The 13,103-nt window shown below is 43.9% G+C and overlaps 1 protein-coding gene across 1 annotated transcript in view; it reads left to right on the top strand.

The window, feature by feature from the left end:
• The window catches only part of TANC1 (tetratricopeptide repeat, ankyrin repeat and coiled-coil containing 1), a 29,912-nt gene extending 17,507 nt beyond the window's left edge, over positions 1-12,405 (top strand). The window contains exons 12-22 of the mRNA XM_009865550.1: positions 140-325; positions 2,440-2,518; positions 3,575-3,708; positions 4,205-4,328; positions 4,425-4,600; positions 6,359-6,491; positions 7,348-7,439; positions 8,680-8,826; positions 10,366-10,466; positions 11,021-12,267; positions 12,302-12,405. Of these exons, the coding sequence (XP_009863852.1) occupies positions 140-325; positions 2,440-2,518; positions 3,575-3,708; positions 4,205-4,328; positions 4,425-4,600; positions 6,359-6,491; positions 7,348-7,439; positions 8,680-8,826; positions 10,366-10,466; positions 11,021-12,267; positions 12,302-12,405 (2,523 nt within the window). The remainder of the gene's footprint in view (positions 1-139; positions 326-2,439; positions 2,519-3,574; positions 3,709-4,204; positions 4,329-4,424; positions 4,601-6,358; positions 6,492-7,347; positions 7,440-8,679; positions 8,827-10,365; positions 10,467-11,020; positions 12,268-12,301) is intronic.
• The last annotated feature ends 698 nt before the right edge of the window (positions 12,406-13,103 follow it).

A 13,103-nucleotide genomic window follows, 5' to 3' on the forward strand; every position in this document is an offset into this window, starting at 1 on the left:
TAACTCCCCAGATCTTCCTTCTTGTCCTTCTTGAAGATAGGAGTGACGTTTGCTCTCTTGCACGTTCGGGAGCTTCTTCTCTCCATGGCCTTTCACAAGACTTCTGAACTCTGAACATTTATTTATTTTCCCCACGCAGGCTGACTATGTGGACAAGAAAGGCCAGTGTGCCTTGGTTCATAGTGCACTGAGAGGGCATCGCGATGTCTTTGAATACTTGCTCAGTCTTGTTTGGATAACCCCTTCCCAGGAACAAAATTCTCTAAGAAAAAGCCAATCACTGCAACAAGCTCTGACAGCAGCTTCCAGTATGGGACACTCTCAGGTAGGTTGGTAGTTCAAATATTTCAAAATCTGTTTGAATTCATGAGAGTTATACAACAGTGCTCGCAGCTGTTTTTAAAAGAAGTTGAGAAAGCAGACTCTTGAAAGTTTTGACCTTTAAAGTGTTGTGCATTCTTAGCAGCTGCTTTAAATGCTGTAGTTAGTTATCCAGTAACATTATTTGCTTCAGTATTTGTTTCTGTGTAATTTTCTCTTGCTTTTTTCTCTCGGTTTTTGGAAGTTGTCCTAAATCTCTTGTGGTAATCATGATATTCTGTATCAGAAATCCACCCTAGTATGTCTCTCCTTCAGTTTGAATTTTTTTCTGTAATATAACAAATTGTATATTGCACACATTTGCACATGCTTAACTTTTGAACCTGATGCACATGTCAAGTTACAGACTGTCATCTTCATATCAGTGAAAACCAGGGATTTAGAAATTAGGGATTGCGTGCATTTACAGGGTAGAAGAAGTGTTACAGGATTATTCAGTCAAAGGAACGCTAAAAGTAAACTCCTAAGAAACAGTCAAAATGCATTAAATGTTTAGGTGTTTAGGCATACAAGTATGTCTTCTGTTCCTTGGGAAAATAAATACTAATCTCGATATAAAAATAATCTGTAAGTAAAGATACTTGAAAAAAGATCACATCGGGTGATGGAGCTTCCTGCGTGTGCATTATAAGCAATGACCCAAGAGTGGAAACTTAAAATCTCTTCAATAACACCATTACAGTTTTTCCTTCTTTTAAATCTATTTTAAACTGCTATAAGATCAAGAATCTGATCTCTAAAGTTGTTTACATGATTCAAACATAGAAACATCTGTGTGCAATTAATTTATTATACGATATAGAAGCCATCACTGTCTCACAGTATAACTTTGAGGATTCTAAACTATGATTAACTTGAATTACTGGATAATTCCTTCACTGTCATAAAAGTTAAAGCAGTCAATTCCTGAGCATCAGCAAAATAGATCACATTAATCATAAATACTTACTCTCAGGTGAAAATCAGAGAATCACAGAATCACAGGAAGTTGGGGATTGGAAAGGATCTCTAGAGATTATCCAGTCCAGCCCCCCTGCCGGAGCAGGGTCACCTACAGTGAACACGACCAGGCGGGGTTTGAACGTCTCCAAGGAAGGAGACTCCACAACCTCCTTGGGCAGCCTGTGCCAGGGCTCTGTCTTTCCCTGGTTTGGGGACAATAATTCTTCTTAGCTAGAAAAAAGACCTGTGTGTTTCATGAATTTTAAGTTAATTATATTCTAGCATTTAGAATTTTAGGATACATTTCTACGCCTTGTACACAGCACTTCTCATGGAGCCTGGAAATCCCCGTATGCTTTCTCCTTTCCTACCTTTGCTATTCCCTGTAGAATCCAAAACACTTGTTAGTGTGATTCTGCTCCCTTTCCTGCTTGCTGCAGGAAAGCTGCTCATTGACTGTATTCTCCTTTAGAAAACCTGTTTAAAATAGCCATTGAAAGAGATCTTAGTTTAATCATCTTTTGCTAGCAGGTGGTTAGAAAACATAGATTTCCTTAATAAAGTAAAAATGTGACAAAGCTTTATTTAAAACTCATCCTAGGTTTGGAAATTAGCATTTAACAATTTATGCTTAAATCATTTTGTGAAGAAATTTTGAAAAATGACTAAGATACAACCAGTGTATAAAAAAAAATGTAGCAATTACCACTTTACAAGACGTGTGCAGATAGTCTCTTTTTTCCCGCCTTTCTTTTAGACAATAGAGACTTCCTTCGCTGAACTGGGATGCTTTATTTTTAATCTTGCCATTGTTTGTCTTGATTATTCTGGTATATGTAGGTCACACGGGAGCTTATTAAATCATAATTATGTAAAACCAATTAACAGAAGGGCACTGGACTTTTTTAAACTGTTTTCAGTCACATTGAGTCATTTTCAAGTCATAAGAAAAATCATACTGAGCTTGCTTTGATGGATTATGATGGATTATGATGGATTATGAACGCATCGAGAGAAGCCCTCTCGCTTGTTTTCAGTCTCTCACCCCCGACTGCACCTCGCGAGGGAGAGCGGGCGGTTCTGTGACTCACCAGTCTCTGCCCACTGGTTTGACAGGTGGTTTCTTACATCCTGACGACTGAAAAAGAGCACGCCATAGACATCAACGACACCGATGCCTTGTGGGGAGAAACAGGTAGTTCCTTTCTCACAGTAAATAGAGCTGCTCATTTAAGTAAGAGGTTTTAATTTTGATTCTTTAATTTGATTTTTCTGTGATAGAAGTCATGGGAAAGTACCAATTCTAATAATAAAATGCAGTTTATAATTACAAGTGGAGAGTTTTTAATGTTAAACCTACTCCTTGCATGTATGGAAGAGTTATTTTGTATTAAAATTACTGTAAATTACTGACTTTCTAATTAAATTAAAAATTGTGGAAATAGAATGCTTCAAGCTTTAATGGGGAATTTTGCTTTGAGGGCTGGCAGTCAGATCTATGTTTGTAGTTTCAAGGTGACTGCTTTTTAGCTGGGCGTCGAGGTGCTCGCTCTTCACAGCATACATGGTTCAGTTCAGAGAAGATTTCTAGGTTGAGCTAGGGTGCTGCTGCCCCGCGGGCGGTGGCACGTATCGTTGTGCCACCCATCGAAGCCTACAGCAATGGCTAATGCCAAGGAGCCAGAAGCACCAGTGGATTACCTGCGGTGGTTTTCACCGTGAAAGACACAGAGAACAGTTTTAACTAGTGCAGAAGGAAGCTAAATTGTCCCAGGTGCACTGTTCCGGCAGAGATCTGGGTATTGCTGGTGGGGATGAAGTAGACAGCACCTCCTGCAGCTGCAGTTACCGTCCCGTGGTGGAATCCACAACTGGCACCACCCTCACCCTGGGGAGGGGCTGGTGGAGAGAGATGAGCCTTGCTTGTCATGAAGAAAATGATTAATGAAAAAGGAGCTAGAACTGGCTCAGGCTAGTGGGCTTATCCAAAATCTTTGTAAAATTCCTCGTAACCTCCAAGCTGTGCATGTGTTACCTCTGAGAATTGTCTTTTTGTTTAGCAGAGAATGTGTGTGGCTTGTTGACTTAAACCGATTATGACTAATTCAAGTCTGAAAACAGTTAGGAAAACCTTATGGAGCAGCTGAGTTGAAAAGAATGGGGGCGTTCAGCAATGCTCCCGTAATGTGCCTGTGTCAAAAGATGTGGGGAAACAGCCAGGAGACGGTGTTGATGAAAATGCTTTCTTTAGCCCTGACAGCCGCTGCAGGGAGAGGAAAACTGGACGTCTGCGAATTGCTTCTGGAGCATGGAGCAGTCGTGACGAGACCTAACAGGAGGGGCATCCCTCCGCTCTTCTGCGCGGTTCGGCAGGGGCACTGGCAGGTCTGACACAACTTTGCGAGTTAATGGGGTTCCTTTGGGAAGTTCCTCACGGTTCCTCTCTAGTCCTGTCATGAATTCCTGTAAATGTTACTAACATGTGTTTGCGTCAACTTCAAAGAGATATGTTCAGAAGCTCACTTCTAAAGTTATTTAAAGTGATACAAAGGATTCAGGAGTCCATCGGCTGCATGACCACCTTATTTATAATATACCTGAAAAATCACGTGTGGGAATTAAAATATTTTATTTCCTCGACTGAGAACAGAGGCAGTTTCAGACCCTCTGTACTGCTTCTATGGTAGTGGAGAGGGAGCCTCATGCCAGCCACTCCTGTCCGGAGAGGGCCCTGAGCTCCAAAGAGTGAGAACTTGAGTTGTGCGGGGTTTCTCAATGATTGCTCTTACACCTTAGTCCTCTTCTTTAAAAGGTCATGCTCTAGTGGCTAAAATGTAACTCTGCCAATTTATTTTTCTGAAGTTGTTATTTTCTGTTTCAGATTGCTAAGCTTCTAGTGGAGCATGGCTCTGATGTGAATTTAAGCGACAAGCAAGGCCGAACTCCACTTATGGTGGCTTCTTGTGAAGGACACCTGAGCACTGTGGAGTTTCTGCTCTCTGAAGGTAGAACATCGGTGGTGGCTCAAGGCCGCACCTCTGTGAGTCAGGGTGCTTACTAAACAAGGTGTCTTCATTCTGAAGTTAATTTTCATTTTACAGGTGCAATTATTTCATCTTTGGACAAAGAGGGACTGACTGCTTTGAGCTGGGCATGTCTGAAAGGCCACAGGGAGGTGGTTCAGTATTTAGTGGAGAAAGGTGCAACTACTGATCAGACGGACAAAAACGGACGGACACCCCTAGACCTGGCAGCGTTTTACGGAGATGCTGATATTGTAAGTAGAAGTAATGGTAGAAGAACTAAGCATGTGTTGAGTTTTTGTAGTAGAAACCAAAGCTTACAAAAAATAGTGCCAACAAAAACGGAAGGGAAATCTGAGGAAGTGGCCAGAATGCTTACACTGCTAGCATCTGGACCAGTGTGAGTGTTTACGCACTAGGTAAGATTTTAATACCAAGACAGGTGGGAGCATTACACTGTTATGTTTTACAGTGTGCTCTCACACTTCATCGTGAGTATTCTGTATCTCAGCAAAAAGTAGCATTTACAATTTCTATGTTTTATGAACTAGAATTAAAAACTCCGTGGAAATTGAAACAAAAATACCTTTTTTTCAGTCTCTGCAAACCCACCAAGATAACGTGACAGGGTCCCAGTCAGCTGGGTGCCCTAACAGAACAGAGACCCCAAGCGAGAGATGTAGGAAGAAGAATGCTGCCAGAATAGATGAAATGCAGAAAGACTTTGCTTCTCCATCACAAGGCAGCATTTCATTTTTTTGATAGGTGACTTACGTGCTTTGCGTGACAAGGAGAGAACTGTTGGAAATCCTTGTGCCTGTCACCTCGTGAGGGTGACACTGAGCACATCTCAGCGTTACCACCCAGTCTGGCGATGTGCAAATAACAAGGCCGGAGGTGTAAATCCAGCTTTTCTCAGTCCGTTCCGCAGGCTGTTTCAGAAACAAGACAACTGCTGCAGTTCCTTTTTGGTCCTGTACCTTTCTCACATACTACTTTCTTCCTCTGTAATAAATAGAGGCTGTCCCAGGCAGGGATTGCATCACCAGCCTTGGATGTGTTTAAAAGCCATCTAGATGTGGTGCTCAGGGACAGGGTTTGGAAGCGGCCTGGCAGAGTCAGGTACTGGTTGGACTGATGGTCTTGAAGGTCTTTTCCAACCATAATGATTCTCTGATTCTGTGAAATGTTCCAAGGCGAGAATTAGCGACATTTCACATGAAGTTTTTCTGAATCTGAACTAGACCATGCCTGTAACCGAGATGAAAAGTATACACTAAGTTTAAAGTCCATGATTTAGAACCCTCTGTGTCTTCAAACTCGCAGCAGACAAGGTGGGTTAATGCTAATTAAGAGATCCCTCAGCAGACCAGCAGCTTTGGGTCTTCAGGGCCTGGCAGTGGGGAGGATTGTTAATGCCTCTTTCTTATTTGCCTGTGCTGCATTTTAGATTCGCTGCATTTATGTATTTACGCTGTGAGCTGTAATGCGCTAAATGTCTCGCATTGCAGGACAGCAGTCTTGAGTGTTTTCTGTGGCCTGCATAGCGGTGTGTCCTGCACGAGGAGCATGTTTGGGTGGTGCGCTTCACGCCTGACCTTGTGGCGTTAGTTACGGCGTGCTTGAAGCTGAAACCACTGCTGCCCTGTTCTCTGAGCTCACTGCCCTCACGCTCGCGTTGCTGTGTCTGCACATGGGCATGCAGAATGTCAGCAAAGGAGGGAACAAGCATCATGTGTTGGTCTTAGTCCTTTTCTGACACAGGTACTTCCAGGAATTGGGCGTTTTGGGATGTTTTAGTTCCTTCTGTGGCGCTTTGCTGCAGGTTGATAGTGTTCACCTGCTGTGCTGCCTTCGGCACGTTCAGCTCAGCGGGCTTGAAATGCTTTAGCGTACTCAGGAACGTGCATTCAGATTGCTTCAAGGAAAGTTAAGTGGTTGTTAAACACTTCCCTCTTTCACCTCTCCTACCCAAAATAATGCTGCAAGGCTTGTTTCGTTTCTTCTCTCAGGTGCAGTATCTGGTAGAGAAAGGGGCAACGATCGAGCACGTTGACCACAGCGGCATGCGGCCGCTGGACAGAGCCATCGGATGCCGCAACACGGCCGTTGTGGTGACGCTGCTGCGGAAAGGCGCCAAGCTGGGTTAGTAAAACCAAGCTGTGCTCCAGAGAAACAACTGGGTCTCTGCTTGGCTAGAACTGCCCTCATTTCTGTGAAGCAGGTTGAATAAGTACGTCTTGAAACCCACACTAGATCTTTGCAGGTTTTGTGGTTCACAGATGCTCGCTCAAGAGAAATCAATCCCTTTCTTTTAAAGGCTGACACTCCAGACTCGCTTCAGAAGCGAGGAAAGGCAGAATTCTGGTCCCGTCTGGGCTGTGTGCTGCTGGGGGGCCTGGAGGAGTCGGGTTTTACGTGGTTACTCTGTCACGTGTTTGAACAAGAAAATTATGGTTGTGCTATTAGTGATACTTATTTCTGACACCATTAAAGATTTAGATTAAGAAGTTTTATGTTTAAATCACATTCTTTTAATAAATCATGGAATCATACATTTTTGCAAAGGATGGCAAAAAATATGCCCGTATTGTGTGTTATTGGTAGGCACGTAGTTGGTGCAGGTGTGTTCATGATAATTGTTGAATCTGTAGTGCCTTTAAATCTTCATTAATTATTATTTGGGTACTAAGTATGATCTAGGACAGATCCTTACTCAGGCCTGAACTTTACCATGGCTTTCATACTCTCTGATGTTGGCTTTAGACTGGGGTGAAATGAATTGGAACTTTTACTATCTGGCTGCTCTCTGGTGGGGGGAGGCAGGTATGGATATATATGTATTTTAAATATGCTTGCACACACAAATAATAACACTAATAATAATAGTTCCGTGCAGGTGGAATACCTGCTGAAGTAGGGTTACACTTTTTAGTGTGAATATGTATCCAAAACACACTTTCTTCCCTTTTGTCAGAGATCCTTAAAATTTAACTTGCAGGAAATGCAGCATGGGCAATGGCCACCTCAAAACCTGATATTCTTCTAATTCTGCTGCAGAAACTGATGGAAGAAGGAAATATACTGTACAAAGTAGGTACCTTTTTTTTTTTCTGACAGCAGAGCATTATAATTGGATTTCTGTCTGAAAGTAGATTGAAGCTCTTCATACCTCCTTTCCTGTTCAAACAAGATGTGTGCTTACACATCCTCTCACGCTGGGAATGAGACTAAGAAATCTGGAGAACTCTGGGAAAGAATCATTGAAAACTCCTGTGTAAAACACACACACACATTTTCTCTTGAGCAAGTTGCTCTGGGAACATTTTGTCAGTCAGTTGCTTCTGAAGAGCAATTCAGAGTGTAAGGTGCTTATTTGAAAGTGCCTTATTGGATTACGTGACATTTAGGCATATCCTCCTCAGGATAATGGGGTTTTGTGTGCTATTTAAATATACAATGAGGAAAGTCACAGCGCTTTTGATACATTCTTCTTACTAGTGGTATATTTTGCTCAGGAGACTGGAATTGGTTTTGCAAACGGTGTGATGCACCCAGGATGTTTGACTCGTGCAGCACTGTGCTGAACGGCTCATGGAAGCATCATTCAAAGTCTGTTCTAGCTACAAGACTTGTATTTTACTGAGCGGCTTTTTATAAGGGTAGGGCTTGGCACTAATACATTTTACGGTTTTTCACAAGAGGTTGAATTCCCTGCTGGTGTCTAGTTCTTGAGTGCTTAGTTTTATTAGAGCAATTTGAATGTACTTGCTAGAGCTGTGGTATGTCATGTAGCTTGCAAACTTTCCAGTATACTGCAATTTATTTATTTGCCAGAGTATTTTAAATGGGTAATTGTTTTGCGGAGTAACACATATGGAGTATGCTCACCATGTGCAATAGTTACTTCTCAGCTCTCAAGGTGAATAGACTTTAAATGTTTTTCTTGTCAGTTTGAAAAGTAAATTTTGACCACTTTGAGTGTTAAGATTAATTAAATAATTAAAACCATATCATAAAGATAGAAAGAATGAGTTTTATCGTGCATGATTTTTTTTAGCAAGTAGCATCTATTAATGCAAGTATAATCCTGGTGAAATGCCATTAAAGGTATGAGTTTAGAAACCAGCACGAACTCTAGTTAATGTGCAAGTTCTCTCACTGTGTCTGTGTGTAAGTTTAATTCATACTCTGTATATTTATTTTTTAAAAAAATCTGCCCCTGTGTTTTCTGCTTGAAGAGCCCCTGTTGGTAGATATCAAATACAAATGTGGGAGGTTTGCTACAGTATCGCAATGTTTGTGAAAAGCCTCTTGTTTCCTAAATTTGTAGAAAGGTAAGATGAAGGAAGCAGCCCAGCGCTATCAGTACGCCTTGAGGAAGTTCCCAAGGGAAGGATTTGGGGAAGAAATGAAAGCGTTCAATGAGCTGAGGGTTTTGCTGTACCTAAACCTATCACGATGTCGTCGAAAAACAAATGTAAGCTCCTGTTGTTAATGGTCGCCTCTCTGGCATCAGGAATCTTAGCCTTCTGCTGAGTTACTGAGTTTGTACATGGACATTCATTTTTGCTGTTTTAGACTCCTTCTCCCTGTATCCTGACTGGAGGCTTTGTCCAGTTGACAAATGGGGACAGCTCACAGGCTGAGGGCATGGTGCCACCGGGGATCTCTTAGAGCTGTTCTTGTGCAGTCTGGTTCTTTTGGAGCAATGAACTGCTGGATGGCTTTGGTTCTTTTTAAAAGCTAAATGGCAAATGCCTCCACCACTGCCCTTGGTGATCTTGCAGCCCAAAACCTGCTGCCACAGCCCTACTGCATGCACTGGTGGTTCTTTGTGCCCTCACCAGCGCGTCAGATGGCTGGTAAGAACCTGACTGGCCATCAGAGCAAAAACTTTCTGATGTTCTGAATGTACCTGATGCGGTTCCTTCTTTTAAAACACTAACTTCTTAATTCCCTGATCATCCTAGTTGTTCTTGCCATCTGCTCCAATCTGAAGAATTTCTCAGAGTAGGAGTTCAGGATTTTCCACTGGCAGCTCTGTCGCTGCCTGGCACAGCAGGACTAATCCTGCCCTTCCTGCGCTGGAACTCCCTCTCCTGGGCCCTTCTGGCTGCAGCTGCCTTTTGCAGTTGCCTCAAATACAGCAGGAAGCGGCTCCACGACCTGCTAATGTGTGTTTCTTACCACAGCCCACTGACCAGCTCTCATTTACATTTTGCTAGTTGTGAAGTGCGTCAGATCTGAAGCTCATCACACCGCTGTGCTCTTTAGTGGGATCTCAGGGCAGTTTTTTTGGTGTTAGTACTTCCCAACCTCCTGTATCCCCATGCTTGAGATAGATCAATGTCATGAACATGCTGTGCGTGGCTGTTACAAAAACGAGCCTGGCTTCTGCTGCCCTCTCCCCCATCGCCATCTCTGCCTCCATTCCAGTCCTGTTCTGTTCATTCTCAGCCTTTGGTGTAGCCAACAATTTACTAAACCCTTACTCAGTGTTCTTGTTCAATAAAAACTAAATACAGTAAGTCAAGTGAAATTCTTCTCTAAAAATCTTATATACCGTATCAAAGAAAGCTCTGGAGTAGTCCAAGCCACTTCCTGCTTTTTCTTGTTTTTCTCTAAATTCCTAGGTCTTTAACTGGCCTTTTTTTCCAGAATACATTGTATAGCCTTGCTGTCAGAGGTAATAATTTATCCTGTTAAACATGCAGTCTCTTTTAGCATCTTCACATCTTTGAGTTGAACAAAACTGTTTCTTATCTGTATTAGCATTGCGTTTTAGCAACAGTTTCCCTTAGACAGTGGAGTCAGTTTCCCTTAGACACAAGAGACCAGGTTAGCAAGCTGAGGTCTGTTCTCAGTCTTTCAGAACAAAGCTGCTCTTGCTAACCCAGAAAGGAGATTTTCTGTGCTGTGTGAGCTATCTGTGCTTCTGAAGCAATACCATAAGTGAAGAGCATGCAACTTGCTTTGATTGTCCGTGTATAACGAGTACATTTGTTTAAATTACCAGGACTTCGGCATGGCTGAAGAGTTTGCTACCAAAGCACTGGATCTGAAACCCAAGTCCTATGAAGCCTATTACGCTAGAGCAAGAGCCAAGAGGAACAGCAGGTACTGTTTGATCCTGTGCATGTGCACGCACAGATCTAACATCCTCACATTTTCAGTAACTCCCTTTTCCACTAGTTGTATTTGGAATTAGCAAAGAGAACTATTTTCATTGTGCACTTCCCAGCTGTATTAGGTCTCTGCAGGAGTTAAAGAAGTCAGCCAACCCCATAAAGCAATGTTGAATACTCGGGTAAATATTAGGCAGTCCAGAAAGGAACAAGCTGATAGCAAGAGGGATAACCTTAAGTGTACAAGTGAATGGAGCTGCTGCTGCACGTGACTCGGCAGAATGTTGCCAGCAGTGTGCCGCTGAGCTGCCCCCCAGAAAGCTGTTAGGCCGCAAGGGGAAGGGTTGAGCGCTGGGCTTTCACCATTGGCAAGAATTCCTGGGTTGAGAACATCCAGTTCTCAACCTGCAGCAGGAGATCATAAATCAGGGTATTCCTTTGAAATGCGTGGAGGTGGATTAGTAGTAGCAATGCAGGGAGTCAGGTTTGCCTCAGGCTTTTATTAAGTTTACCTTCACGTATTTTTTTCTTTTTTCCCCTGAACAGAAAGCTCCTTGCTGCTCTTGCTGACCTACGGGAAGCGGCACAGCTCTGTCCCAGCAATCAAGAGATAAAACGTCTCCTGGCTCGGGTAGAAGAGGAGTGCAAACAGCTCCAGAGGACACAGCAACAGAAGCATCAGGCTCCACAGCTCCTGCAGCAGCTTAACAACTCTGACAACGAGGAGGAGTGCATTGTACAAGGTGTGAATGATAATTTTAATCTTCAGGACAGGGAGGATGAACTGCCCCACCCTGATGAATCTCTTCGCTCTCCGCAAAGGCTGCAGCGTTCCGCAGCTGCCTCATCGTACAGCAGGACCCTTCAGGAAGGTGTTCAGCAGAAAGCCAGGCCTGTGTCCCCTCAAAGCAGAACAGGCAATAAATATCTGAGAGAGCCAGGCTTGATCATGCAGCCAACAAAGCAGGCACAGATTGTAAAAACTAACCAGCACCTGAGCTCCAGCCAGCCTGGATCGAAAATGGGAAGCAGTCAGTGCAACGCCAAGGCACAGTCGGCTTCTCAGCATCTGCCCCAAAGTCCCTTGCCAGTCCGGCACGCTAAAGCCCCGCAGCTGGATGGGATGGACACCTCGTCATCTGGAAGTGTCGCCGCAGGTCCCAGCTCCGAACCGCACCATGAGAAGTCCATGTCCAGGCTGTGTTCCCGCTCACAGCACGGTGAGAGTATTTCTGCTCATGCTTTTGCAAGTAAGTCTAAAACTGCTGACAGGTTAACAACCCCAGCTCAAATGAATTTCAGCGAAGCACGGCAGGAGAGCCCTGGGAGCAGTGGTGTCTCTGCTGGCTCACCATCCAGCAGCGTGCTGCTCACCGGCTCAGCCAGCAGCTTAACCTCCACCAGCAGTTTTCCTGAAAGCATTAAGGGTCTGGGCCCAGACGTTCGCCTCAAGGAGCAGCACATTCATCAAGTTCAGGGTACGATGGCTGAGCACAGACCTCGCAATACTCCGTTTATGGGAATCATGGATAAGACTGCAAGGTTTCAGCAGCAAAATACTCAATCCAGTCGCACCTGGCACCCTCAGGCATTGGATGGGTTATCAGCAAACATTGCTTCTGGGAGTGTGCAGTCCTCAAACTTCGAGCAGTTCTCAGTCAAACACCACCAAACCAAACAACTTTCCCCTGCTGGTGCGGCCCCAGGAGAAGGCAGCCAGAACGGGGTGCAGGCGAAAGAGCGTGAGGAGCTGAAGTGCCAAATCCTGGCCCCATGCCAGGACGCCAGAGCCCTGATGCCAGTGGCTGGCTCGCGCCATGGCGGGGACGCGGATGCCGGTGGCTGTCTCGAGCCATGGCGGCACGGAGAGCCACCTCGGTCACGTCGCCACTACGAAACCAAAGCGATCATTCATTGAATCCAATGTATGAGTACTACCTGGTGCATTTACAGGAGTGTAAAACTTGATTTAACCATCACAGGGCAGCACAGCTATAGGAAATAGTGATGGGCTGGCCATGGCCGAGCTGGGTGAGCTGCGCGTAGGCCAGTACCTCATGGGATACAACCACTGCTAATGGTTCCCGCCAGCACAGGAGAGGGACGGTAACTGGAATGGCAAAGGTGTGGAGGAGGAGTCAGCTGGGATCACCAGTCCACCAACCAAGGACCTCAGGCAGAGACATCCTTTCCACTGCATCTTGACATTAACCAAGACTTTTGTTTTATGTAGGGCTTTCATCCTGGCTTTTGGTCATACCACATCTCGCCACACGCGTAGTCATTAATTGTGCCTCTAACGCTTAAGTGCTTCCTTCTCCAACCAGTGTTACGAAAGGTATCTGCTGTGTAATGCTCAGAGCTGTATATGTATGTGGGGTTTGTTTTTCTAAAATCAAAGATAGTATTTTATTGCTTTTCTAGTGGGCTCTAATCTGGGTTGCATGATGTACATTTAGGAAATATAAATAATTTGTGTATGAGTAAACTATAAGCAGCCATATTTTGACATGTAAATATAACTATTTTTAGTAACTAGAAGAAATCAAGTAAAATAAACAGTGGCATTTGCATGTGTATTGAAAGGCTTTGACCATATTGGTTATTGCACTGAAGAACACAATGTTAT

This window comes from Apaloderma vittatum, unplaced genomic scaffold (assembly GCF_000703405.1).
Source record: "Apaloderma vittatum isolate BGI_N311 unplaced genomic scaffold, ASM70340v1 scaffold25532, whole genome shotgun sequence".
Lineage (NCBI taxonomy): Eukaryota > Metazoa > Chordata > Aves > Trogoniformes > Trogonidae > Apaloderma > Apaloderma vittatum.